The 27307-nt window shown below is 42.9% G+C and overlaps 2 protein-coding genes across 2 annotated transcripts in view; one reads left to right on the forward strand and one right to left on the reverse strand.

The window, feature by feature from the left end:
• The window catches only part of mfsd9 (major facilitator superfamily domain containing 9), a 30756-nt gene extending 10705 nt beyond the window's left edge, over positions 1 to 20051 (forward strand). Inside the window, exons 4-6 of the mRNA XM_067986211.1 lie at positions 6358 to 6487; positions 13521 to 13730; positions 16992 to 20051. Coding sequence (XP_067842312.1) covers positions 6358 to 6487; positions 13521 to 13730; positions 16992 to 17806 — 1155 coding nt within the window. The 3' untranslated portion in view covers positions 17807 to 20051. The remainder of the gene's footprint in view (positions 1 to 6357; positions 6488 to 13520; positions 13731 to 16991) is intronic.
• Positions 20052 to 25244: 5193 nt separating this feature from the next.
• slc9a2 (solute carrier family 9 member 2) overlaps positions 25245 to 27307 on the reverse strand; it is a 63035-nt gene continuing 60972 nt past the window's right edge. The window contains exon 12 of the mRNA XM_067986212.1: positions 25245 to 27205. Within this exon, the coding sequence (XP_067842313.1) occupies positions 26826 to 27205 (380 nt within the window). The 3' untranslated portion in view covers positions 25245 to 26825. The remainder of the gene's footprint in view (positions 27206 to 27307) is intronic.

Raw genomic sequence — 27307 nt, forward strand, 5'->3', positions numbered from 1 at the left:
AAGCCTATTGTATGTTTCCCTGACTGACGCCAGATAACTCAGTACAGACCAGGGATTGAACCTGGGACATTCCTGATCAGTATCACTCAGTACCACACCACATTATACACTTACACACTGAGCTCTTGAGGAACCTCTACCTAAAGTGATTAAATGGTATTCTGTTTAGCACTTATCTCTTCTTTTTATTTTGGATGTTTTTATTCACAAGTAGCAAAACATTGCTCAAAGCATCTTACAACATTGTTAGAATAAAAGTTTAAGTAGACAAGGGCTATGTTATTGACTTTGCTTAACAATGATCACAGCTTTGAGTTTTATATGACCTGACACCATCCTGCTAGGGATGTGGAGTTAGAGCAGGAGATGCCATGTCAATAACCCCTTCAAAAAGTAGCTAAGTAAATACTTGGGTAGGAGTGGGATTGAATCATGAGTATAGATATAAGGTGGAAAATTTTCACAGGAGTTCTTCCAATCTCCCACCATAATCGGGAGAATTCTTATGGAAATTCCAAGTGAAAGCTGTTTTAGTTCTTATTCCGGAAAACTAATGTTTGTAAGCAAGCCCCTGGAATTTACACTGCTAAATCCAGTTCCTTTATCCTGGCAACAAAATCATAGACCCAGTTTTTCATCGGCCTACAAGTCAGTTACCTGGATAAGGGCGTTAGATTTAACAGTGTAAATGCTGGGAGCTGGCTTATGCAGGCTGGTCTCCTGGATTCTACACTAAAACAGTGCCACTATAAAAGCAGCTACAGATATTAATTACTACACAGAACTCTGGTTCCTAAGCGACTGGGACCATGAAAATGGCCACCGTGTAAAGCAGCCAGCTGGATTGAATAATTTAGGTAAAATTAGTTAAATATTTTGGGGTCTTAATAAATAACTTAGGGGATCAGGGAGAAATGTTGCAGAATTTTTCCTCAGGAAATGAAATGGCGCAAGGCAGAGTGCATAACGAGCAAGCTTGATAGCCTGATAGTGTTTTCTTCATTTCATGCATTCTTGTGTAGTTCTGGCCACACAAATCAATTATATTGCTAGACTTGATTTAAATCAGGGATATCCAAACTATGACCTATAAGCCATTTCCCGCCCTTGAGCCCTGGCAATTCGGCCCAAGGAGCCAAAGCAACACAGTTCTGTTTGTGTATTTCTCACTAGCCAATTTCTCCTGTTTGAATTTCATGAGTCTGGACGGGTGTTCTTAGTGCTGTTGCCTCATTGGTGGATAAATCCTAAATCAAATCAGCAAAATCTATTGTTATAACTGGCTTTAGATATTTTCAAGTTAATGGACCCATTGATATAAGCTTTAAATGAGGCCTGCGAGATTCCTTGGCATGCACCAAAGCTATTGCTTCTCTTGCTCTTTGAAAATGACATTATTGATCATAATGGTGTATTTTTCATTGCAAGTAAATGAGGACATTTGTGGTTTGGACTGTTTATGTCTAGAAATAACAACTTTTCAGCCATATCTATAACTGGTAGTACACCAATTATTCATGTTGGTGCTGGAATTTCAGTCCCCTCGCAGTAAAGTGAAAGAGGATCCTGTTTTGGTTATGTTACAAACATTTTTCAATTAACATGTTTTCATCCAAGACTTTATGCAGTTATATTCTTCATTGAGTGTCTCATAACTGCCGCTGTGTTCACCAAAGTAAAACTCCAGTCTTTGAATTCTTGTAGGAAGAAATGTAATGAACATAATGGGCCGAATTTTGCTCTGAGCAGCGAACGAACGGCGCCTACCGTGCGGTAGACTTGCACTTGGCAAGTTCCTCTCATGGGGCCCTCAATCCAATGTGGTGCCCTCTCCTGGACTTCTGGGACCTGTGTGAACGGGGCAAGCAGCTGCGTATCCCCTTAACCAATCAGATTGAAGCATCGTTAATAAGCTGTTCAGTCAGAACCAGGAAGTGTAAGTGGGAATAGTGAATTCAGTGTCAGATCAGGTACAGAAAGCAAAATAAAGAGAGAGTAAGAAAAATTAAAAAACTAAAAATTTAAATGTTCAACAACAATTAAAATCTGAAGGAATGAGACTCTACACTTGTAAAAGTTAATTTTCAGTGCCAGAGAGGTTGTTTGGCAGTCATTAAGACTTACTACACCGTTTAAAGTGTGCTTAGACTTAAAAAAAAACTTGACGTACCTTCTTTTGGCGTGATTATTTCATACCATCAGGGCATTGCAGGAACTTCACGCCGTTCCATTCATCTGAACGGTGAGTCAGCCGGCGAGATGTCCTTCCTGTGAAGCTGACAGAGGTGCAGGGCATCTGGTAGAGTAATTTCCAGATTTCTGTGTTTAACTGTGCATGTGTTGTCTTCAGAAGTTGCTCTACCATTTGCACTGAAATAATGGTGAGTGCTGATAGGCTCGTCATTATTTTCAGTGTAAAATTTGGGCCATTAATTCAACGGGAATCCGTTGCACCACATGTTCTGTCTCTTCTTGGCATGTCAGCAAGCAGCTGTTTGAAGCAATGTTTGAAATTTGCCCCACTGAAATGAATCATTTGACTTAATGACACTTGTCTTTAAATAGAACAGAGTTGGTTTGCAGAATGAAATGGGAATGAAACTGGTGCTATGCTTACAGCTAAAGCAACTCTAAATACAGTTGAACTTTTAAAGTATTACTTTTAAAATGTCAGGCACAATAACATTTTTCAGTTGGTCTATGAAAGTATAAATGCAAAGGTATATACTGTGTGGAGGACATTTTCTGGAATAACCTTCATCGTCTCAATCATGGATTTAGTTTAAAAGGCGTCACCTGGTGAGCACTAAGCATGCAAGTCCAAAATTCCTAGGTTAATGCCAGCTCTGTTCTTAGTTAGCTGATCTCAGTTCGGACAGCAGTGGGGATACAATTTTCCTCAAAACCAATGAGTCTAATGAGGGGAAAGTCAGCCAAGACTCCCACTGCTGATCTCTTTCTGGTAGCCCAGACTGGAAAGTATACATCTGTGGACATCAAGTAAAAATAAAGCTGTGTTTGCGTTTGTGATGTCCTCCACTGTCTAATAGCCAGAAAGTGTGAAACACACAAGCGAATGAAAAAATAAGATTTACCTGTCTAGGCTCATCACCTTGAGGAGGGGAATTAAAAAAAACTATATAAAATAATGTAGTAATTGAGGACAATAAGAAAGTACATTATTAAAGTTGCAATACAAAAGGAAGTACAAGTAGCAAACTCCAGTTGTATTAGAGACAGAGGCCCTAAATTTAATGGGAGTGTGGGAAAGGTGCGCGCGAGCCCCAAAGCAGGCTGCACATCCAGAAGCAAAAGTAATGTCAAGCCCTGGCCAGTTTTAATGGTTGCATGCCACTTACCGACTCCTGACCAAAACGGCTGGGAAGTCAGCGGAAAGCAGCTTCTCGGCCCTTATGTAATGTAATAATTTACCTTGTTGGCCTCTTCTGGCCCTGAATGCTGTTCCAGTCAGGTTTGGACAGGCAGGGAAACCACCACTGCTCACCACTCAGGCCTCAGGTTAAAATCGCAAATCAGACAGCGATGGTGCCATCGGAGCCCGATCTGCATATTTAAAGAGGACCCCACCGGCATTGGACGGGTGTCCTTGCCGCCTGAAATTTAAAATTGCAATCAGTCAGATTGAGGTGGGAAAGGAGTGGTAAGTCCCTTGCTCCATTTTAATTCCCTCCGCCCTCCCCCCCCCCCCCCCCCCGTTTCCCCCAATCAGGGAGGGGTGGGGGGAGTTAAAATCAATGCCAGAAAGTATGAAACACACAAGTGAATTAAAAAATAGGCACTACTGGGTTTATGGTATTAGCCGTCCCCGGTGTGTCTGTACAGATGGTGGGAGGTATCAGAACTGAGCCCATCCTATCGTCATGTGAAATCCACACACAAATACTTTAGCAGGTGTTACTGGGTACCAATGAGTAGCTTTTTCCTCTCTCTCTCCCTAACTCAGGGATGCTGAAGCCATTAATTATAGGATTTCAACTGCAGCCCGAGTTGACAGCTCACAGTACGGATCAGGAATCAAACCTGCACTCTGGTCTGTATGAATTAGTGCTACATACTTTACATGACTTTACCCACCAAGCCATCAGAGGAGCTGTAGGCTCATTTCCAGTGCTGTGTTGACTGAGGTGCTGTCCTTTGTTTGAGGCATTAAACTTAGGTGCCATCCACCTGTTCAGGTCACAGTAAAATCCTTTTTAATGTGGTCCTTTATTGAGGTTGGGGTTTAAATACATTGTTGGGGAAGGATAAAGAAAAAGTAAACTTACATTTATATAGTGCCTTTTATAACCTCAGGAAAGTGTTTCAGGGTCAAGAAAAGAAAGAAAGAACTTGCATTCATATAGCGCCTTTCATGACCTCAGGACGTCCCAAAGCGCTTTACAGCTAATGAAGTACTTTTGAAGTGTAGTCATGGTTGTAATGTAGGAAATGTGGGAGTCAATTCATGCACAGCAAGGTCACACAAACAGCAATTAAATAAATGACCAGATCATCTGTTTTAGGTGTTGTTTGAGTGATAAATGTAGGCCAGGACATTGGGAGAACTTCCCTGCTCTTCTTTGAATAGTGCCATGGGATCTTTTACGTCCACCTGAGGAGACAGATGGGGCTTCGGTTTAACATCTCCTTCAAAAGACGGAGCGTCTAACAGTGAAACACTCCCTTACTACTACTCTGAAATATAGTCACTGTTGTTTTGCAGGTAAACATGGGAACCAATTTGCACAAAGTCCCACAACCAACCGTAAAATAATCAGCTGATCTGTTTCGGTAATGTTGGTTGAGGAATGAAATTGGTCTTTGAATAATGCCACGGGATCTTTTACATCCACCTGAATAGGCAGATGGGACCTCAGTTTAACATCTCATCTGATAGACAACTCTGACAATGCAGTACTATACTGTCAACCTAATTTATGTGTTGAAATCCTAGAATGGGGCTTGAATCCATAAGCTTTGATTCAGATACAAGACCACTATCACCTGAGCTAAACTGATATATTGGCCTCAATTTTAACCCTTCTCCCCCATAGTCTTCTGTTTGGCTATGTAGTTCAACTTTCTATTGGCTCTGTCAGTTGCTGCTCTACATTGGTTGGACATGTTTAGTGTTGAGTATTAAGACCCCTCAGTCTCTTTCTGTTTCATCCTTAGTTTTTTCAACACCATTCATGGAATATGCGTGTTGCCCATCTTTCCTTTCAGTTTACAACACTTTACACTTGTCTGTATTACATTTCATTTCCTGTAGTTCCATCCAGTTAGGTATTTTGTCCAACTCTTTCTGTAATTACTGAGGTGCCTCCTCCAACTCCACTACCCCTCCTAGTTTTATTATGTCTGTAAATTTGACCGCTTTGCACTAAATTTCTGAATCCAGGATTTGATCATCTTCATGAGCACAATTTTACATTTTTCACAATTTCAATAAAATATGACCGATAACCTCCAAAATAAATACCACTTTTACTTTAAATTATCTACACTGAACCAAGATAGTAAGCCTAGGTTGGATTTAATCCTTAAATTATCCAGCTCTATTATGGATGCAGTGATGGGCAGAGGCAACAGTCACCAGTTTGGGATTTTTTTTAAAAAGCCATAATTTGTGTCTGTGGTTGACTACAACCTGATGTACATTCTGACACCCTCTAGATATGAGATACAAATTTATCAATTGATTTAGCTTTTTATTTCTAATACTAAAAAGGTAACCAAAATAGAATTGCGACTTACAAAGTGGTGAACTCTTTGTAATAGATTTTAAGGTTATTACCAGCTGCTGCTTTTGACGATTCTTTTTCTTTGAGATCTACCTTGTTTACTGTTCTTAAATGCTGTTCCACACTCTTCTACAAGGTTTAGCATAGCTGTACTGCACCCAGATAATGCAAAATCTCAGTTAACCAGCAGAGGGCCCCCACTATCTATGCCTGGCATGCTGCTATCTTCTGCCTCATGGAACTGTGAATTTTATACCTGTAATGGGAAAATAGAGCCAAATTGCTGAAAAACTTATTTGGCATATTGTACATTAAACATTACCAGCAGAGAACATTCAGAATAAATTAATGCTGTTATTTCTAATTCTCTAAATGTGGAGCTCCAATGGTATAAAATGCTGGCAGTAAATGAACTTAGCTGCCATCAAGCCATCTTTTTCCTCGACGGCGGGCACTACTCTCCTATTAGTGAAACAGCCATAGTGGTTTTGGCAACAGGAGTTAGTATTTCTGAATGCTTAGAGCCACGTTCACAATGTGGATCTCATCCTGATTAAGGTGTGAGATGGTAATTTAAATTACTAGCAGTTAAACTTCTATTTCTTTTGACTAGGGTTCCTGGAGCGATGTTGTAGGAAGACGAAGCATATTATTGGTCACCCTGATACTAAGCGGATTTAGCTATGGTCTACTTGGCATCTCTGGTAGCATCCCTTTGCTAATACTGGCTAGGATTCCCACGGGTGAGTGTGTAACCTGGACACATATAACCTCCCTGTCTTCGGTGTGCAAACTGTTTGATCTATGTGACAAGTTGAAAATAGAACTCCAAGAGATTTGATGACTCACAGGTTACTGGCAGTGATACCAGTCCTATGACCTCAAAAAAAATGTTTTATACAGCCTGTTTTGGTAAAGATGAGAATCTTTTGTGCGGTACACCATGTTTCGGTTGTGATGTGGTTTCCATTGGACTTTATCTCATGAGGTTGCAGTACTCATTTTATACATTATACATTTCAAGCCCTCACATTACTTGCGTATTTTCTGGTAACATGAATTTAATTCATGTACAGACTACAGCCTGTGAGTTAAAGTTAGGAATTCTGTTTTTTGGTGCTAAACCAAAAACTACTGATAAATTAATATTGGAATGAAAATTCTCAAACTGTTTTTTCATGAAATTCACACTGTGGGAGGAAGGGGGATCCATCAACTTCCTTGGCAATGTAACTATAAAAATAGTCTTTACAAATAAAATTGCACTTTCCTTCAGTTTTCTGTATGCTTCAATGCTCACTAGTTAGGTCATATGGGATTGGCGTGCTACCTACACAATGAGTGTTTTGTAAATTAATAAGTAAAATGTGTTCTAAAATTAAAAATGACAAATGCTTCTATAAAACAGTTTTATAAATGCAAAATGAGATTCAATGTCAACGTTACTTAACATTTTAGCGAAAAACAACCAGGAAGACTGCAACTCCATTTCATTTTGAATTGATTATTGATGCCTATTTTGGTTCGGTATGGAGAACAATTTTTAAACACCTAAAAATGAATTTACTAAAAATTGAAAAGATGAAAATTTGGCTAATTGCTGCAGCTTAGCATTTTATTTTCTAATGCAGGTAAAATAACTAAGGTTAGAGATGTGACTTACAAAATGGTAAAACCTGTACACCAAATTTGGTAGTCACATCAGGGGAAAAATCAGTAAAAAGTTAAAATTAAAGGTGCTATATCTGAATGTATGAAGCATTCGTAACAAGATAGATGAATTAATGGCACAAATAGAGATAAATGGGTTTGATCCAGTATCTATTACTGAGGCGTAGTTGCAAGGTGACTAAGGTTGGGAATTAAATATTCGAGGGTACTTGACTTTTAAAAAAGATAGGCAAACGGAAAAGGAGGGAGGCTAGCCCTGATAATAAAGGTTGAGATAAAGGCAGTAGTGAGAAAGGATCTTAGCTCAAAAAATCAAGATGTAGAATCAGTATGGGTAGAGCTAAGAAATAACAAGGGGCAGAAAACACTGATAGGAGTAGTTTCTAGGCCCCCTAACAGTAGTTAAAGTGTTGGACAAAGTATAAATCAGGAAATTAGAGGAGCATGTATCAAGGGTGATGCAATAATTGTGGGGGACTATAATCTTCATATAGACTGGGTAAACCAAATTGGTAAAATTAGTTTGGAGGACGAGTTCATGGAATGCATTCAAGGCAGTTTTCTAGAACAATATGTCAAGGAACCAACTCGGGAACAGGCTATTTAGATCTAGTATTGTGTAATGAGACAGGGTTAATTAGTAATCTTATAGTTCTGGAGAGGAGTGATCATAATATGATAAAATTTCATATTGAGTTTGAGAGTGATGTAGTTAAGTCCGAAACTAGGGTCTTAAATCTAAACAAAGCCAATTACGTAGGTGTGAGGGGCGAGTTGGCTAAGGTAGATTGGGAAATTAGATTAAAAGATATGACGGTAGATAAGCAATGGTGAAAATTTAAAGAAATAATTCATAATTCTCAACGAATATACATACTCTTGAGGAATAAAAACTCTTGAGGAATAAAAACAAGAAAAGTGATCCAACTGTGGCTAACTAGAGAAGTTAAGGATAGTATTAGATTAAAAGAGGCTTACAATGTTGTAAAAAAAGAGTAGTCTGCCTGCGGATTGGAAGGGTTTTAGAAATCAGCAAAGGATGACCAAGAAATTGATAATGAGAGTAAACAAGCAAGAAATGTAAAAACAGATTGTAAGAACTTCTGCAAGTATGTAAAAAGTGATTAGTGAAAGTAAACGTGGGTCCCTTAGAGGCAGAGACTGGAGAAATTATAATGGGGAATAAGGAAATGGCAGAGACGTTAAACAAATATTTTGTATCTGTCTTCACAGTAGAAGACACAAAAAACATACTGGAAATAATGGGGAACCAGGGGTGTAGGGTGAAGAACTTAAAGTAATTAAGATTATTAAAGAAAAAGTCCTTGAGAAATTATTGGGACTAAAAGCCAACAAATCCCCTGATCCTGATGGCCTATATCCTAGGGTTTTAAAAGAGGTGGATGCATTGGTTTTGATCTTCCAGAATTCCATAGATTCTAGAACGGTCCCCATGGATTGGAAAGTAGTAAATGTAACCTCACTATTCAAGAAAGGAGGGAGAGAGAAAACAGGGAACTATACGCCAGTTAGCCTGACATCAGTAGCAGGGAAAATGCAAGAATCTATTATTAAGGACTAGTAACAGGGCACTTAGAAAATCATAATATGATTAGGCTGAATCAACACAGTTTTATGAAAGGGAAAACATGTTTGACAAATCTATTAAGAGTTTTTTGAGGGTGTAACTAGCAGGGTAAATAAAGGGGAACCAGTGGATGTAGTATATTTGGATTTTCAAAAGGTACTACACAAGAGGTGATTATACAAGATTAGGGCTCATGGGAATTGGGGGTAATATATTAGCATGGATTGAGGATTGGTTAACGGACAGAAACCAGAGAGTAGGAATAAACTGGTCATTTTTGGGTTGGCAGATTGTAACTAGTGGGGGGTCCGCAAGGATCAGTGCTTGGGCCTCAGCTGTTTACAATATGTATCAATGACTTGGCTACATTACACTTGGTCCCCTTATCTAACTTTGCTGATGATATAAAGCTAGGTGGGAAAGTAAGATGTGAGGAGGATGCAAAGAGGCTGCAAAGGGATATTGACAGGTTAAGTGAGTGGGTGAGAAGGTGGCAGATCGAGTATAATGTGGGGAAATGTGAAATTATCCACTTTGGTAGGAAGAATAGAAAAGCAGAATATTTTTTAAAAGGTGAAAGACTAAAAAAGTTATTATTTAGAAGGATTTGGGTGTCCTTGTACACGAATCACAGGAAGTTAACATGCAGGTACAGCAAGCAATTAGGAAGGCAAATGGTATGTTATCCTTTATCGCAAGGGTGTTGGAGTATAAGAGTAAGGAAGTCTTGCTGCAATTATTGGAACTCTGTTGAGACCAGACCTGGAATACAGTGTACAGTTTTGGTCTCCTTACCTAAGGAAGGATATACATGCCTTAGAGGTGGTGCATCAAAGATTCACTAGATTGATTCCAAGGATAAGAGGGTTGTCCTAGGAGGAGAGATTGAGTAGAATGGGCCTATATTCTCGAGAGTTTAGAAGAATGAGAGGTGATCTCATTGAAACGTATAAAATTCTTAGAGGGCATGACTGGGTAGATGCTGAGAGGCTGTTTTCACTGTCTAGAGAGTCTAGAACTAGGGGTCATAGTTTCAAGATAAGAGGTCGGCCATTTAAGACCGAGATGAGGAAAAATTTCTTCACTCAGATGGTTGTGAATCTTTGGAATTCTTTACCCCCAGAGGGCTGTGGATGCTCAGTTATTGAGTATATCAAGATTAGGATCGATAGATTTTTGGACACTAAGGGAATCAAGGGATATGGGGATAGGGCGGGAAAGTGGAGTTGAGGTAGAAGATCAGCCATGATCTTATTGAATGGTGGAGCCGGTTCAAGGGGCGGTATAGCCTACTCCTGCTCCTATTTCTTATGTTCTTATTTAATTACTGGTTGTTGGTCTTAACAATCCTTTTTCTGCCTGATGTGTTGTTCATTGTTCTTGACCTGTTACTGTATTTTCTGTTAAGAAACTCATATTGCTGAGGAAGTTGATCAATAAATTTGAGAATTTTACAGCATAGAAGGAAGCCATTCAGTCCATTGTGGCAGTGTCAGCTCTGATAGAGCTTGTTGAGAAGTTGTAAAAATTGAATATTTTTGTCAAGAATGTCACATCTGCAAAGAAACTGCAATAAATTTTTCTTGTAAATTCTTTTGCAAATAGAGTATTACTTGGCTGAAAGTGCATTTTGAAGTTCTCATGATATTCTCGTTTGAACAATTCATGATGTCGTCAGAACTTATTAAAGCTACAATGTCCAACTGTTAGATATGTGAAAGGCAATGAGTAATTTTGTTAAAAATGTTTTAAAAATCTATTATTCTCATCTTCTTCAATTCTTAGGCCTTTACTTTTAATTTTGTTCTTTTGGTTCAAAACGCATGAAAGGAAGGAATAATGAAGGTGATTAGTAGGTTATAAGAATATTCACTGTGTTGTGTGTATTATAATGTGTTGTGCTTTATTTGTTTTCTCCCTTGGAGTTCCCAAACCACACTCCAGCTGTGATCAGGGTGAGTGGGTGACCCGTTGTCAGACCTCTGCCAATGGTGCTCTGAATTGTTGAGTGGAAAACTCCTTCATGGCCCGTATAGGTAGGCTGAACCACTTGACCTGCCAGCAGCTAGAAAACCTTTCCACCTCCACCTTGAGGACAAGTCCAATTCTTTTCATGTTATTGCTTGGGGAAGTGTTGGCCACAGAGACGCCAGTGAAGACCATGGGCTCAATTTTAGCACCCGCGATCGGGTGCGTTCGTGGCGGGGGGGCTACGAAAATCGGGGATTCCCGGGGCGGGTCGGGAGCCCGGCTCCAACCCGCCCCATTTCCGGGTTTCCCACTGACGCGCTGACATGCGTGCGCAGCCCCCGCGTGTGGGACTCCCGCCGGCAATTAAAGCCGGCGGGGTGCCACTTAAGGTATTTATTTAGGTATTTCAGGTCATTGAGAGACCTGATTAACATGATATTTTAGGAGGGTTGGGATTTTGCAAACAACTGGGACTGTTTCCCGTACTGGAGGAAACACTCCCAGTTCAAATGGACGTGTTGCAGCCATCAGCCTGTGGCAGCTGCAAAGGTCCATTTGACAGCTGGTGGGGGGGGAGACCCTCACTCATTGCAGGAGGCCACTCTGTCACCGTGGACAAAGTTTGGCCTCCACCACCCTCCTCCTAACAATAAAACTCACCAAATTGCACACTTACCCCGGTGTCCTGACACATTTGCGGACCCCCTCAGATGCGCATCTTCCGGATGGGGGCCGCCGTAGCTGCAGTCATGACCTCCTCAGAGGGCGAACAGCCTCGCCGTCCACCTCTGACACGTGGAGCTCCACAACACAGTGCTGTGACACATCCACCTGCACAGCAGGAGGGAGGGCAACCGCAGAGAGAGATGCGTCGCAGAGGGCACTACCCACGCCACAGGGTCCATAGACCGAGGCTCAGCTTCTTGGACCTCTCTGAGCAGCAGTGCACACGGAGGCTCAGAGTCACTCGACATGTAGTCGTGGACATCTGCAGCCTCCTTCATGCCGAGCTGCTCCCGGCTGGCCCGAGCACCATCTTCTTACCTGTCGCTGTCAAAGTCACCACTGCCTTCAACAACTTCTCCTCCACATCCTTCCAGGGTGCCCCCAGGGACATCGCCAACGTGTCTCAGTCGTCTGCACAAGAGCCCTGCAAATACACCTACACCCACTCTGCAGTGACACAATGGGTGGCATCAGTTGTGGGTCTTCATAGTGATCCTCAGGAAAGGGCATTATTGCACAAACCAGTCAAGATTCGCAAAGACGTGGCAGTAGTGATGCCAATATAATATGTAATGTGAGTTGATCAGAAATTAAATAGAAGTAAAAACCATGACAAACCCTCAAACACCCTTCTGCATCCTCCTCATGCTCACGACACGTTTGCCTTACGCTTCCTACTGCACATATGTGATGCATGCCCTGTAGCTGCAGCACAGGTAGTGGCAGGTTGAGTGAGGCTGACTGTGAAAGAGATGCACAAGAGGGTGAGTATGAGATAGAGCCATGAGATTGTATGAGGATTGGGTTGAGTGGTAGTGGCGGGATGAGTACTGGCGAGGTGAATAAGTGCAGGTAAGATGAGGATGAGCTTTGAGTGGGTGTGAGGAGTGATGTGACGGAGTTGTGTTGGCTGTGCAGGAGATGTGGGGTGGGGGTGGGGGCGGTGGTGTGGCAGACGGAGTGTAGGGGAATGAATAAGTGTACTCACTTTGGCTGACCTACTTAGGTCATTGCAGCGCCTCCTGCACTGTATGCAGGTGGGCGATATGTTGGTGGTGCAGGTGACCTCCTCTGCCACCTCGAGCCAGGCCTTCTTGGTGGCAGAGGCAGGCCGCTTCCTCCCGCCCGCCGGGGGGAAGATCTCTGTCCTCCCCCTCCTCCTCACCCCATCCAATAAGAGCTGGAGTGAGGCATCATTAACCTCGGAGCAGCCTTCCCCCTGGGCTGCTCCATGCTGTAATTTTTCCTATTTCTTGCAGCATCAGCCATGGAGGACTGCCCCTTTAAAAACAGCCCCTCCAGCTGACAGACCTTACTGCGCATGTGCAGTCCGCCCGACACGCAGCTTAGCAGCGGGGAACCCGGAATAACAGGTAAGTGGATCCAATCAGCCTGCGATTGCGGGCGGGGCAGACTGATTTCACCGGGCGCGTTACCCACACACCCAATCGACCCCCCCGCCGCCATGGTAATATCAGGCCCCATGTCTTAGGTGATCTGCTCAGCCTCCAAGGACACAGTGCTGCTAATAAGGCTGCATTAGCAGCGGCATGATGAAGTAAACATGCTTTGGTGACAGGCAAAAGAAGCAGGAGGTTGCGATTCCCTCTGAATTTCATTCACTACTTTGCCAAGTTATTTGGTCTCCACTCAACAGTGCTGCTGAGTTGAACAGCCTAGTGACGTGCACGATTGAACCTGTTTCTCACTTCCATCTTGTAAATAGTTGTATAATTGAAATTGTCAAACACAATTGTCTCCTTGTATTGTTTACTATCTTTGTGTCCTCTTTACTTGGTATATTTGTTCTGTAATTCCAGGTATCTTCAAGCATACTCAGTCCATTTCGAAAGCTCTTCTGTCAGACCTGATCCCTGAGCATGAACGCCCCCAAGTGATGGGAAGGTTTAGTGCAGCTTCTAGTGTGGGATTCATCCTGGGCCCTGTACTTAGTGGATATCTCGCTGAGCTGGATGGGGGTTTCTACACAATTTCCTTCATTTGCTGTTTCATATTCTTTGTAAATGCAGGTATGTTTCCTTTGTGCAGAATATGGGTACATTCCTTAATTACACTCCCAATTAAAATATCATTTTTTGCCTCATCTGCTTTGTAGTTATTATTGCCAGAAAGATCCAGACAGCATTTCCCCATAATATTCAGGTTCAACCAAGTGAACTTCCACAAAAAGGGGTAGTGAATGAGAGAATGGTAGAACTTATGTCATTGAGGTATCGTATGTGCATCAAATAGGAGCTTTATGTTGTTTATCCAGAGGACTTGCATCATTTCTGTGGGAAGTGAACAGCACTTGTGCAGCTACTGTAGACATCAGAGATGCAAGAAAAAACAATATGGCCCATCCATCACGATGTGATATTTCCTGCTGTCAGGTATTGTTTGGGAGATAGAAAGTCGTGGGTTGCAGTCCCACTACAGAACTTCAGCACACTAGTCTAGGCTGACTTCAGTGCAGTACTTCAGATGAGATGTTAAACCGAGGCCCCATCTACCAATTCAGGTGAACATTTAAGATCCAATGGCCCTATTTGAAGAGGAGCATATGAGTTATCCCAGTCTCCTGGTCAACACTTATCCATCAACCAGCACCACTAAAATCAGATTAACTGGTCCTTTATCTCCATGCTGTTTGTGGGACCCTGCTGTATACAAAATTGGCTGCTCAGTTTGCCTACATAACAATAGTGACTACCCTTCAAAGGTAATTAATTGGCTGCAGAGCCCTATGGAATGTTCTGAGGGGCTATTTGAATGCAAGTTTGTTTGTTCTTTCACAAGCTAGGCACTCTGCATCTCAGGTGGGTCTGATCCATATAGTGCTAGATATGAGTGAATTGTCAGCATTTACCTGTAGAGGATGCATTCCATAATTAAAGATGATATTCTAACCTGCAAGTGCTAAAGTCATGAGGGGGTTAAGTCTCGCTTTAAGTAGGATAAACTGGGTATCCCATTTTTCAAAGCACAAGTAACGGTGTTGACAAACTAGTTGCAAATGTCTAAATATAGCTACTTTCGAGTGAGTTCAAATTAGCTGATCTGCCCTGTGATTTAATGAGAATTTCTAGGACACCAAAGAGGTATTACAGAGTACTGTATGAATCTGGCTGTCTCATATTCTTTGGAATTGAGGTGCCCACCAAGCAATTTACAACATGTAAAGGAGACATTTACACAAGTGAATAGAACCATAGATGCACACAGCACAGAAGGAGGCCAGTTGGCCCATCGTGTCTGTGAAATAGTCTGAAACTAATCCCACTGCTCTGCTATCTCCCCATACATCTGTAATTTCATCTGCTTGAAATGCTTATCTATCCTTACCTTAAAAACATTCCATGTTCCATCAATGTTCTGCATGAAGAAATTTCTCCTAATCCCCCTTTTTATTCTTTTAGTGATAATTTTAAATTGATGACCCCTCATATTATTTGTAGCCCTTTTTTCTTATTTCCTTTGAGCAATTCTAATCTCTCTTTTCATCATGCCATTACACTTTCTATATTCCTCATGATTTTTTTAAAGTATTGTTAGCCCTAATTTTATCATATGCCTCTCTTTTAAGTTTCAGTTTAATTTTAATCTCTCTATTTATCCATGGAACTCTATACTCCCCTTTCACCTTGTAGGAATATATTTATTTTGTACTCTATCTCATATTTTTGAAAATTTCCCACTGCTGATCTGTCATCTTGTTTGCTATTATATTCTGCCCAGTTAATTTGGGGCATATCCCCTTTTATCTCAGTGAACTTTCTTTTCCCAGGCCAACACCCTTATCTTTAACTCTTCATTATCTTCTATTTTTATATCAAACCTAATTATGTGTGGTCGCTATTGCCCATTTATTCTCCTACTCTCACATCCCACTTCATTTCCCAGAACTAAATCCAGCAATGCTTTTTCCTTGGTGTAGAAACATATTGATCCAAGAAGCAGTCTTGAATAATTTCTAAAAGATGTTCCCCAGCTTAACACATGCATTATCTTTATTCCAGTCTATCTTGGAATAGTTAACATCATTCAGTATTATTGCCGTTATTTTTACATATTTCTCTGAACTTTCTTACAAATCTCCCTCTATCTCAGGCCTGCTTTTGATGGCCTGTAATGTACACCAAGAATTGTACCATTTCCCTACCTATTCCTTAACTCTATCCTTATGGATTCTGTCTTAACGCAACATCCTTGTATTCTAGTGCCATGAGAGAATCCTTTACTAATTTTGCCACCCATTCCTTTTTTCCTTTGCAAGCATTTATATGGCTAACGTTGGCCTTATCTACCCTCAGATGAAGCCCAGCAATCCTGTACTCTCGTAGACTACTCTTGTAGACCTCTTTCTTTTCCTCATCTAATATGTTTCATAACTCTGCAAAAAAAGTTCTTACTAAACAGCAGGGTTCTCAGGTTATAGAACACGTTGTCACTTTTGATGGAGTCGAAGGGGTTCAGTACATCCTGTTATTTGTGTTGATTCGGATCCAGGTCCCAGTGAATTGTATTTCAAACCTGCAAACCATGCTCCTATAGGGTCTGGAATGACTGCTAATGGTAATGCTTTAGAATATGAATTAAAGGTATTGTGGTATACTTTCCATATTTCACTCAGCTCACGACTCTTGATGAATACAGATAATTCAACGTAACGTATAAACATTTTTGCTTGATTCACACTATCTGCTTCATGTTTAAATAATACACATTTCCATTAATTATTATATCAATACAAACAGGGTACACTGATAAACCTAACAAACAATCAATATATCTTTTTATATGAATACTAACAATACTCAGCTCTATCTCTCAGCCTCCTATATCAATTCCAAGGTGGTCATTTTCTCTCTACCTACCCAAAATTAGAGTCTGGATGAGCCAGAACGTTCTCAAGCCAAATGTTGATAAACTGAAGCCATCCTCTTCAGCTCCCACGACCACCTGCTTTGACTCCATCAGTCTCCACCTCAGGTTAAGCCCAGAGGTGCGGAACCTTCGTGTACTGCTGGACCTCAAGCTCGCCTTCCTCCTCCACAAACAATATTATCAAAACTGCATTCTTTTAGCCTCTGAAATGTTGCCTGTCTTCACCTGCCCCTCCAGATATGCCTACTCCTTGTCCACCACCCTCTACAGTGCTCTCGGACATCTCTCTGCACGTGAGGAGTACTATAGATATATAAATTGTTGTTTCATTTAAATACCAGTATCAGATTGTATTGCATTGCTGTGGTGTAGGTTTTCAGTTTAACTATATTTTACTATTATAGGCGTTGTCTGGTGGTTGCCTTACAAAGAATGGTTGTACATTCCAACGAAAGAACTGCACTTAACAACAGAAATGAATTGTGAGACCAAGTGCGTTACTTTATTGAAAGAAGAAATTAGGAATCGAACTACTGACCCATTGGTCACAGCAATCAATAGAGTGGTAAGACACAAAACATCAAATCCTCTCTGGAGTCAGTGTACGTCAGTGAGACAAAAGATAAAAGGTCTGGTTTGTTCTAATCTGTGGGACATCTTCCTTGTAAGGTTTCTGATGGCCCTAGCCAGCCTCCTGTATTACAGCAATTTTGTTCTGGCCGTTGAAGAAAGATTTGGTGTGACACCAAGACTAATAGGATATCTCATCAGTTATGGTGGAATAATTGGAGCACTATCAGGTTTTATAGCTGGCTCTGTCACCAGACTGTACAACAACAAAATCCTCTTACTGCTGTTACATTCAAGTATTCTCACGTGCTGCATGATGACGGTGTACTCTGTTGCAACATCCATACAGGTAGTTGTATTGTGCTCAACTGTCTTGGGATTTTCAACCACTATTGGCCGCATGTGCATCACTGACATGGAACTGAGCCGAGGTGGGAGGCAGGCCAGAGGTACACTGATAGGAGCTGGTCAGTCGGTGACTGCTGTTGCACGTATACTTGCCCCACTGCTTTCTGGGATTGTTCAGGAGTTCAATGTATGTGGTCCGCCAAGACTTGGAGCAGCTTTAGCTTTACTGGCTATCTTCCTTATGACTTCTATTCAATCAAAACTCAGTAAAACCACAGAGGCTAAAGTCAAGTTACATTAAGGAATTGCAGAAAGTATTGGCAAGTAAATTGATATTTTTTTTAAGGAAAAAGCGGGCAAAAGTGTAATAATGCGTCACTAATTTCTTTGTGGTCTGGTTTTCTTTTCCTTACCCATTTTCTCCACACGCTCCCACCTCTCCTTAATGCATTGACTCCTTGTTGGGCTACAGTTCCACAGCTGCTGGTTACCCTCTGGTACTTCTTTATATCAGAATCTTGAAATCGAATGTCAGCAGGCTACGCACCCATGATGTGAATGGCAGCTCATCCCAATCCTGCCCTCAGCCACCGTCCACATAGATGCATTTCCAACAGGATTCACTGGAGAGTGAACAGGAGTGGGAACCTTTGCTGATTTCCCCCCCTTAAGCTATAAGGCTTAAGGCTAGTTGTAATGCCTTGACCATTGCCTTAGCTGATCAGTAAACTCAGCACAGACTGGGAAAAACTGGTGATTTTATGGCTTAGTTGCTCACCAGATAAATTTCCTGAGCCACTGAAAAAACTGGTTCTTGCTGTACTGTCAACAAGAACATTGTGCAATGATTGGTTGCAGAAAACTTAGTGAGTTTTTTATGAAGTGCAATCACTGTTATGTAGCTAAACAAGGGTGACTCTTTGGCACTATGCTTCACAGTATCACTCACTACACGAACCTTGCCCTGCTCTCCAACGTAACTATCTGCCTGTTCTTGCTTCCTGGGCCATCCTTGTCTCTTCAACCACATACCCTATCCCCCACATCAGGTCTCATCTACCCATCCTCACCAGTAACCATCTGGCCTTACCACCGTATGCTCCCCAGCACTGCTACCTTGGGCGTATGCCACTGCTTCCCAACCATCCCTCCCTCCCCTCCTCCAATCCCTCCTCATCTGAGGACTTTCTCCTCCCCACCAGTGTTCCTGCATTGCATAATCTCCTCCCATCACCACCCCCCCACCTCATTCTCCCAGATAATTACATCCGGCTCAATGCTCCCAAACCCCCATGATTACCCTTCTAAACTGCCTATTTCTGAGTCCAGTCCATCAGATCCCTTTCATTACTGATCAAGTAATATCACATTTGTTCTACTTTTAGCCTTTGGCCACCTAGCTCCCACTTTCTGAAATTCATTCCCTAGACCCCTGTCTCATCTCCTTTAATACTCTCCTTAAAACCTGCCTTTTTGATTTAAGATTTTGGTCAAGCTTCCTAATCCCTCCTCCTTGGCTTGGATTCTGTTTTCTGTGGAGCACCTTGGGACATTTTTCTACATTAAAGGCACTATATAAATGGAAGTTTTTGTTACCTACTGAATACCTAGTAGGCATTGTGATATTGATCCAAAGCAAGTAAAGCTGATCATGATGTAGAGTTTGAAGATGCTATTAGATTTATTTTAAGCAAATGACTATTCACGTATCTGAACAAATTGTTTAATTTGCACTATGTGGTGAATGGGATCAAATGGATGCATATAGTAAATAATAACAGTGGTGGACAATACATTGCAGTAATAAGTTGTGAAAGTCTATGTATTTTTTAAAATCTTTATATGTTAGGATTTAAAAATGACAGTGAGGTAATGAAGAGTGAGACACAAGCATGATGCATTAGGTATCTGTCTTTGAAGTGATCTGTGTTTGAGCCAAATTATCAACTTTTTATCCAGTGGTCAATACAAACAACACTAACAGAATTGTGTAACTAAAAGTATGATTTGTACTAAAAATTCACCACATCCTTAATAGATGAAAAATGTGATTCCTTTTAATGATCGTGGTATCATTTTTGTTCCATTTTTAGTATTTTTCAAACAAATGTTTTCAAACACAACTACTTTAACCGAAGGTCAAACTGGAAATTTTCCATAATTTTCTCCTGTATTCCCTAAAGCAGAAAAATTGCTCATTGAAAATTCATCTGAATACTTGAAGAAATTTTATAGAATTATGTTATCCTAGGAATAAGTGCATTTATTGTCACTTCAAAAAAAATTCCAGTAAAACCTGATTGATGATAAGCTTTATGCATATTTCATTTCTGCACAGGCCATATTATTTAATATTTCTATGCCAGAAATGTATAATGTATTTACAAAAAGAATTTAGGAAGTACTGGTTATTTGAATTAAGTTCGACAATGGTTTACAGAAGAATCTGGTGTAATGTAATGTTTCTATGTCTTAAATGTTGTTTATACAACATTTATTTGAAGATGTTTACATAAGTTACTGATGTGTATAGTAGAGCTAATAAAATTACTGTTCTAATAAACTTTATTTTAATTTTGTTCTCTGGATGATCGGCCTTCGACAACCACAGTCGTTTTCCCGTGTACCAGGTATGGCTCCAGCCACTGCAGAGTTTTCCCATTGATCTTGCCTCTGCTGCTCCTTCCCATTATTATGTGTAGAACAGAGGCATGTCCTTTAGGAAGGCCATTTCAGCTGCTAAGTCCTTCTGAACACCCAAAACAATTTCAGGCTCACTGAGCATGACAGAACTTTGGTTAGGTGTACTGCACACTGATGCTCAGTTTGGGTTCCACCAGGACCACTCGGCTCCAGCCATACAGCTTTGGTCCAAACATAGCCAAAAGAGCTGAATTCCAGAGGTGAGGTGGAAGTGACTGCCCTTGACATTAAGGCAGCATTCGACCAGTATGGCACCAAGGAGCCTAAGTAAAACTGACGTCAATGGGTATCGGGGAAACCTCTCCACTCATACCTAGCACAAAGGAAGATGGTTGTGGTTGTTTGAGGCCATTCACCTCAGCCCCAGGACATCGCAGCAGGAGTTCTTCAGGGCAGTGCCCTAGGCCCAACTATCTTCAGCTGCTTCATCAATAACCTTCCCTCGATCATAAGGTTAGAAGTGGGGATGTTCGCTGATAATTGCGCACTTTTCAGCTCCATTCACAATTCTTCAGAAAATGAAGCAGTCCATGCCCATGGTCTGTAGCAAGACCGTGACAACATCCAGGCTTGGGCTGATAAGTGGCAAGTGACATTCGCACCACACAAGCGCCAGGCAATTACCATCTCCAACCCCCTCCCCTTACCGTTCAATGGTATTACCATCGCCAAAACCCCAACCATCCACATCCTGGGGGCCACTAAAACTCATCTGGACCAGCCACATGAATGTCATGGCTACTGAAGCAGGTCAGACACTGGGTATTCTGCAGCAAATGGCTCACCTCCTGACTCCCTAAAGCATCTCCACCACCTACAAGGCACAAGGCACAAGTCACAAGTTAGGAGTGTGAGGGAACACTCTCCACTTGCCTGGATGGGAGCAGCTGCAACAACATAAGCATCTCAACACCATCCAGGACAAAAAAGTCCTCTTGAACAGCATTCATCCACCATCTTAAACATCCACTCCCTCCACCACTGGCATACCACGGCTACAAGTGTATACTATCTTCAGGATGCACTGCAGCAACTCACCATGGCTTCTTCGACAGCACCTCCCAAACCTGCATCCTACACCACCTAGAAGAACAAGGGCAGTAGTGCATAGGAACATCACCACCTCCAGGTTTCCCACCAAGTCACGCACCATCCTGACTTGGACATATATCACCGTTCCTTCATGGTCGCTGGATCAAAATCCTGGAACTCCCTACCATTGTATAGTTGATGAGGAAATTCTGGGACAGCAACTTCATAGAATTATATAGAAATTACAATATAGAAGCAGGCTATTCAGTTCAACCAGTTTATGTTGGTGTTTATCTTCCATACGAGCAGTGGCTGCCATGTTTTACATATCCCTTTAAATCAATTTCCTTCAAACATTTATCTAACCTATTCTTAAAAGTTGACTTGGTCTAAGCATTATGAGTGAACTCCACAGACTCACAACCCACTATGGAAACAAAAATCTCCTGCTCTCTGTCCTAAATCTTTTGTATTTATTATATACAACTGTTGTAAGGTATTACATCGAGGCCAGGTATGAGAACATGCACTTCTATCTAGGGTTTAATGTCATCTGTGCTGATGCAGCTCGACCCCACGACTGGTAGAACCAAACTAAATGGGTACACTTATGGGGCTCGAATTTAGCAGGCCTGCGGGTTCCCAGTGGGTGGTCCTCCGGGAGCGTCGAAAACGCGAACGGCGAAATTAGTGGGTTGCCCACGCGATCGTAGCAGGCAACACACTAATAGGAATCAATTACCTGCTCCTCCGGGGTCCACGGCGCTGGCCTGCGCGTCGGTCGGGCTGCGCATGCGCAGTTCGATCTGTCAGCTGGAGGCTCTCTAGTTAAAGGGGCAGTCCTCCACTGACAGATGCTGCAACCAATAGAACAAATTGCAGCATGGAGCAGCCCAGGGGGAAGGCTGCTCCCAGTTTAATGATGCCTCACCCCAGGTATCATCAGATGGGGTGAGGAGGAGGGGGAGGACACAGATCTTCCCCCCGGCAGGCGGGAGGAAGCGGCCTGCCTCTGCCACCAGGAAGGCCTGGCTCGAGGTGGCAGAGGGGGTCACCTGCGCCACCAACATATCGCCCACCTGCATACAGTGCAGGAGGCGCTGCAATGACCGCAGTAGGTCCGCCACAGTGAGAACACGAAGTCTTTCCCCTACACTCCGTCTGCCACAACACTGCCCCCACCCCAAATCTCCTTCGGCACCGCCCACACTATTCTATCACATCACCCTTCATACCCACTCACACCCCGTCCTCATCTTACCTCCACCTACTCACTTCGCCAGTACTCATCCTGCCACTAACACGCAACCCAATCCTCATACAATCTCATGGCTCCATCCCATACTCACCCTCTCGTGCATCTCCCTCACGGCCAGCCTCACTCAACCTGCCACCACCTGTGCTGCAGCCACAGGGCATGCATCACATATGTGCAGTAGGCAGCGTAAGGCAAACGTCTCGTCAGCATGAAGGGGGTGCACAAGGGTGTCTGAGGGTTTGTCATGGGTGTTACCCATATTGAATTTCAGAGCAACAAACAGCACACATTATATTGACACCACCACTGCCATGTCTCCGCGAATCCTGTCCGTTGTGTCCAATAATGCCCGCTCATGGGTATCACTATGAGGACCCACCACTGATGCCACCCATCGTGTTACTGCAGAGTAGGTGCAGGTGTATTTGCAGGGCTCGTCCGCGCAGACGACTGAGAGACATCGGCGGTGTAGCCGGCTGCACCCTGGAAGGATGCGGAGGAGAAGGTGTGGAGGGCAGTGGTGACTTTGACAGCGACAGGTAAGCAGTTGGTGCTGGGGCCAGCCAGGAGCAGCTCGGCATGAAAGAGGCTGCAGATCTCCACGACTACACGTCGAGCGAATCTGCGCCTCCCTGTGCACTGCTGCTCGGAGAGGTCCGGGGAGCTGCGCCTCGGTCTGTGGACCCTGTGGCGAGGGTAGTGCCCTCTGCGACGCGTCTCTCTCTGCGGTAGCCCTCCCTCCTGCTGTGCAGGTGGGCGTGCAACAACACCGTGTTGGGGGGATCCACGTCTCTGCGGCGGACGGCGTGGACTGCGAGGCTGCTGGTGCTGGTCATGCTCTTCGTCCTCCGAGGGTCTCCACACACCACCCAACTGGCAGGTGTTGGTCTGAGGGGTTGTGCAGGGTCGGTGGGTGGTTCGTCGGACTGGGGCTGCGGTTTCGTGTCGGTCTGTCCTCTGGCTTGGCGGGGGGTGGTGGAGGGCAGGGGTTGCCCTATGTGACGCGGTGGCCTCCTGCGTGGGTGAGGGCTCTCACCCGTGGAGCGCACCTTGGCACCTGCCACAGGCTGCTGGCTGCAACACGCCTGGTTGGAGGGAGTCTGTTTCCCCCAGTGTGGGAAACTCACTGCCTTGAACCTAAAATCCCACACTTCCTCTTTTGACAGCTGCTTCAGCTCATTAACTGACCACAACGAGCAAGTTAAGTACTCTCAAGTGGAACCCCGCTGGCTTTAATTGCCTGCGGGATTCCCACCAGCGGGGCTTGCGCGCGCAGCCCCGCACGTCAGCGCGGTACCCGGAAGTGGCCGGGATTTCGTCGCGATCCGGTCACGTGACCGGAGGTCGGGATTTTCGGGGCCACCCCGCTGGTAACCCGCCGGAAACCCGACCCTAAAATCGAGCCCATGGTGTGGGCAAGTGCATGGTGGCAATGCAATGAATACATTTCATGATTGCACTACTGGGCATGCTGCTTGTGAATAGCTCATGATACCTGATGTCCTAGCAGGAGCTCAAACCTGTATGCAAAAGTTGTCAAGACCAACTAGTGACTACCTCCTTTAAGGAGAAAGCCAGGGGTTTGGTGGGTGGTGGGGGGGGGGGGTGGAGGGGGGGTGGAGGGTGGAGAAATTAGAGTAAGTAGGATCTCTTTTGCGGTGAGCTGGCTCTGATGGAATATCGGTCAATGGAAGGTTGGAACTCTCTGGCATATTCGGTATTCTGATTCAGTAAGGCAGAGCCACAGTATTCCAGGGCGCTGTGCATGATTGATCAGCCAATCTAGTTCATTAATGGAACCTGGAAGAGTCAAACCTGCCATAGAGAGCTGGGATTCTTCCCTGGAACTCAATGGCTTAACTGGCAGGGTCGTCCTGGTTGGACTAGAAGTGAGAATTTTACAAGTGCTCTATGCTGCAAGATATAAACTAGCTAGCTAAACTGCAATACCTTATCCATATTTGGGTGTTCACGATGCCTTGGATATTGCTACAACTGCACATGAGCCTTATGGACTTGGATAAGTTGGGTGCATCCCTAGATGGAGTGTACAATATTGGACTCAAGACCTAGGGCTTCAGTCTTCCATCCTGAATGTTATTGGGTCCGTCTCTAGCGGAGTGTAGAGAATACTGACTTAAAGAAAACTTGGCTTATCTTGTACGGTATCTTCATTCTTCGAGAAATATTTTTCATACACCACATTCCTATCTGATCATCCTCTCAGGCCTTCCAAAGGATTTAGGTGTTCTAATCCTTTATACTTTACCATTGGTTAAAATGGACTAACACCAATACATTCACTGGAGTTTTATATCAAAGAGAAGCAAAAGTATCATGTGGAGAACAGAAAAACCTCATCGCTGTATTTCAGCTTACTCCTTGCTATATCATGCGATATCCTGCCTGCTAAGGAGCTAAGTTGTGATCATTGAGCACTAACTGCATGGCTTAAATTCCCAAAGTTTTTTTTTACGACGTGTGTGTGTGTGTGTGTGTGTGTGTGTGTGTGAGATGCACTGTGCCTGAACAGAAACTGCTGCAGCTTTAGAAGGTCTGGTTTAACAGAACAATATCATTAAGGGCCCCAATGACCATTACCTCATAAGTGTCACTACCCACAAAAGTGTACATCCCCAGTTGGATACCTTCAGGTGCAGGTTGGAAAATCGAACAGACCTCAAAAAAGTTCTAGTATTATGATGGGACGATCCAGTACGAGGAAATTAGGTGAAAAAGTGCTTTAAACTGGATTTAATTATTTATTTTACTAAATACATTCACATTCTCAATTTTGACATGACAAGGACAGAGAACAACAATTGAAATATGTGGATTGCAGCTTTCGTCACACTGGTAAATAATTATAGCTTAATTACTCTACACTGAACTGACTCAATTCGAACTACTACAGTATTAAAACAAAGCTCTGTTTAGTAATTAACTTGTTTAAATATCTAATTTTATCAAATACCCCAATCAGAACTAGCAATCTACAGTATTTATTGTTCATTTTCTGTCTGAAAAATAAGGCAAATATTCCTATAAATAGGAGAGAAATTTTATACGAACGCATTAACACGTTCATCACCAATATTGCACAGCATAATGTCAACGCAAAGCAAAGAAGGAAAAGGGATCTTTTCAGTCTTTTTACTTGTATAATACAAAGCTGTACGATTTTTTTTCTGTTTAGTTTGCTCACGTGTGTTCAGATTCTAACATTAAAAAATGTTGTCTACTAGTAATCCTCATGTGATGTTGCACTTGGGCATCCAAGAGCAAGTATAATATTCAAGTGATGCAAGGTTAGAGGGTAGGGGGCTTATTGGACTCAGGCAGGAGAGGGAAGGCTGAGAGGGGGAAGAGGGAGGGGATGAGGAAGGTCCTAGGAAGAGATAGAACAGGAGGATAACTGGGAGGGAGAGGGGAGGAGAACAGGAGAGAGTGTAATTTCTCTAACCTCCACAGGAGCCCACTTTCCCTTTCGTGGGAGGTGGGGTTGTGGCGGGGGGTGGCGGAGGGGTGTGTTTCAGGGCTGGATTTTGCAGGAAGATTGTCTGGAAGTAAAAGTTAAAATCAACAAATCTGCCTCGGCACTTCACTAGACAGGCTGAAAAGAATGGGCGAGCATAAGTGTGCATGGTCTCCTTCCAGCAATTTTGCAATAATAGCTGCTCCCTATAGTGCTTGAGACCAAACAGGTTCTGGGCTCGGCTTCGTCGATTGTAAGTGGAAACAGGGAGCAGAGAAAGTGAAAGGTTGAGTAGGAAGGAGATTTAAAATGAGGAAAAACTAGCGGAGCAACGTAGGGAGAGACGACAGAGTTGTTGAGGAGGCGACAGCCATGGTATATTGCCTGGGGAATGCCAAATGGATGTTTAGTTAGCATGTTTGTATTAGAAAAATCTCAGATTATACGCCCCTGCCTGAGGCCAATACATTAATACGTTAAAAACAAAACCTATTAGTTAAAAATTAAAACCACACTATTGCAGCCCTGATCCCTATTAAAAACACCAGAAGCAGTGAAGACATGCCGGGGCCACATCTCCATTGGTGCCTGCAAAGTGTCCTTTTGTACTCGGATAATTGGTAGATAAGTAAACAACGGCTGAGGCAGACTTCACCGAAAGTAGGAAGCCACTAGGGTTAATTTAGGACCCAATACAAATGGTCAGGATCCACTTAATTTCTGAACCCTTAGTGTATTTTTTAAAAAACTAATGTAAATTATTTAATATAAATAACTGATTTGGTTTCTGAAAATCATTACTTGAATCTAGTGAAAATGATTTAGACTGTGCAGTCTGACTACTGGTTGGAATCACTTTGGTTTTCTTAGCAAAGGATCACCTATTTCAGAGTTTTCTTCACATGTATCTTCTGTTCTCCAATTGACTGGTGGAACCTCCACAAATCCTTGCCGGCTTCTCCTGCTTTCATAATATTCAGGGTCTTGCTGACTCGGAGTACTAGACCTTGTCCTTGGCATCAGTGCTCGTCTTGTTCCACTATCAGTTCTGCTGCCAGCTACACCATCGTGACTAGTGGAATTAGGCCTTAGACTCCTGCTGTTCTCCCTTCGAACTTCATTCTTCCACTCCATTCTGTATGGGCCCTGGTCACGAGAAGATGGACCTGTTCTGGATTGCGAAAGATTCCCTAGCTGCAAGGAATCTATTTCTAAATTGCTGTCTTCTCCCACTGAAGAACAAGAGCACAATATAAAGTTGGAACTAAATCAGTTAGGAGAATTCATTCTTACATTATTAGAATAAAGAGTGGCAATTTAGACTGCAGTATCCT

This window comes from Heptranchias perlo, chromosome 6 (genome assembly GCF_035084215.1).
Source record: "Heptranchias perlo isolate sHepPer1 chromosome 6, sHepPer1.hap1, whole genome shotgun sequence".
Taxonomy (NCBI): Eukaryota; Metazoa; Chordata; class Chondrichthyes; order Hexanchiformes; family Hexanchidae; genus Heptranchias; species Heptranchias perlo.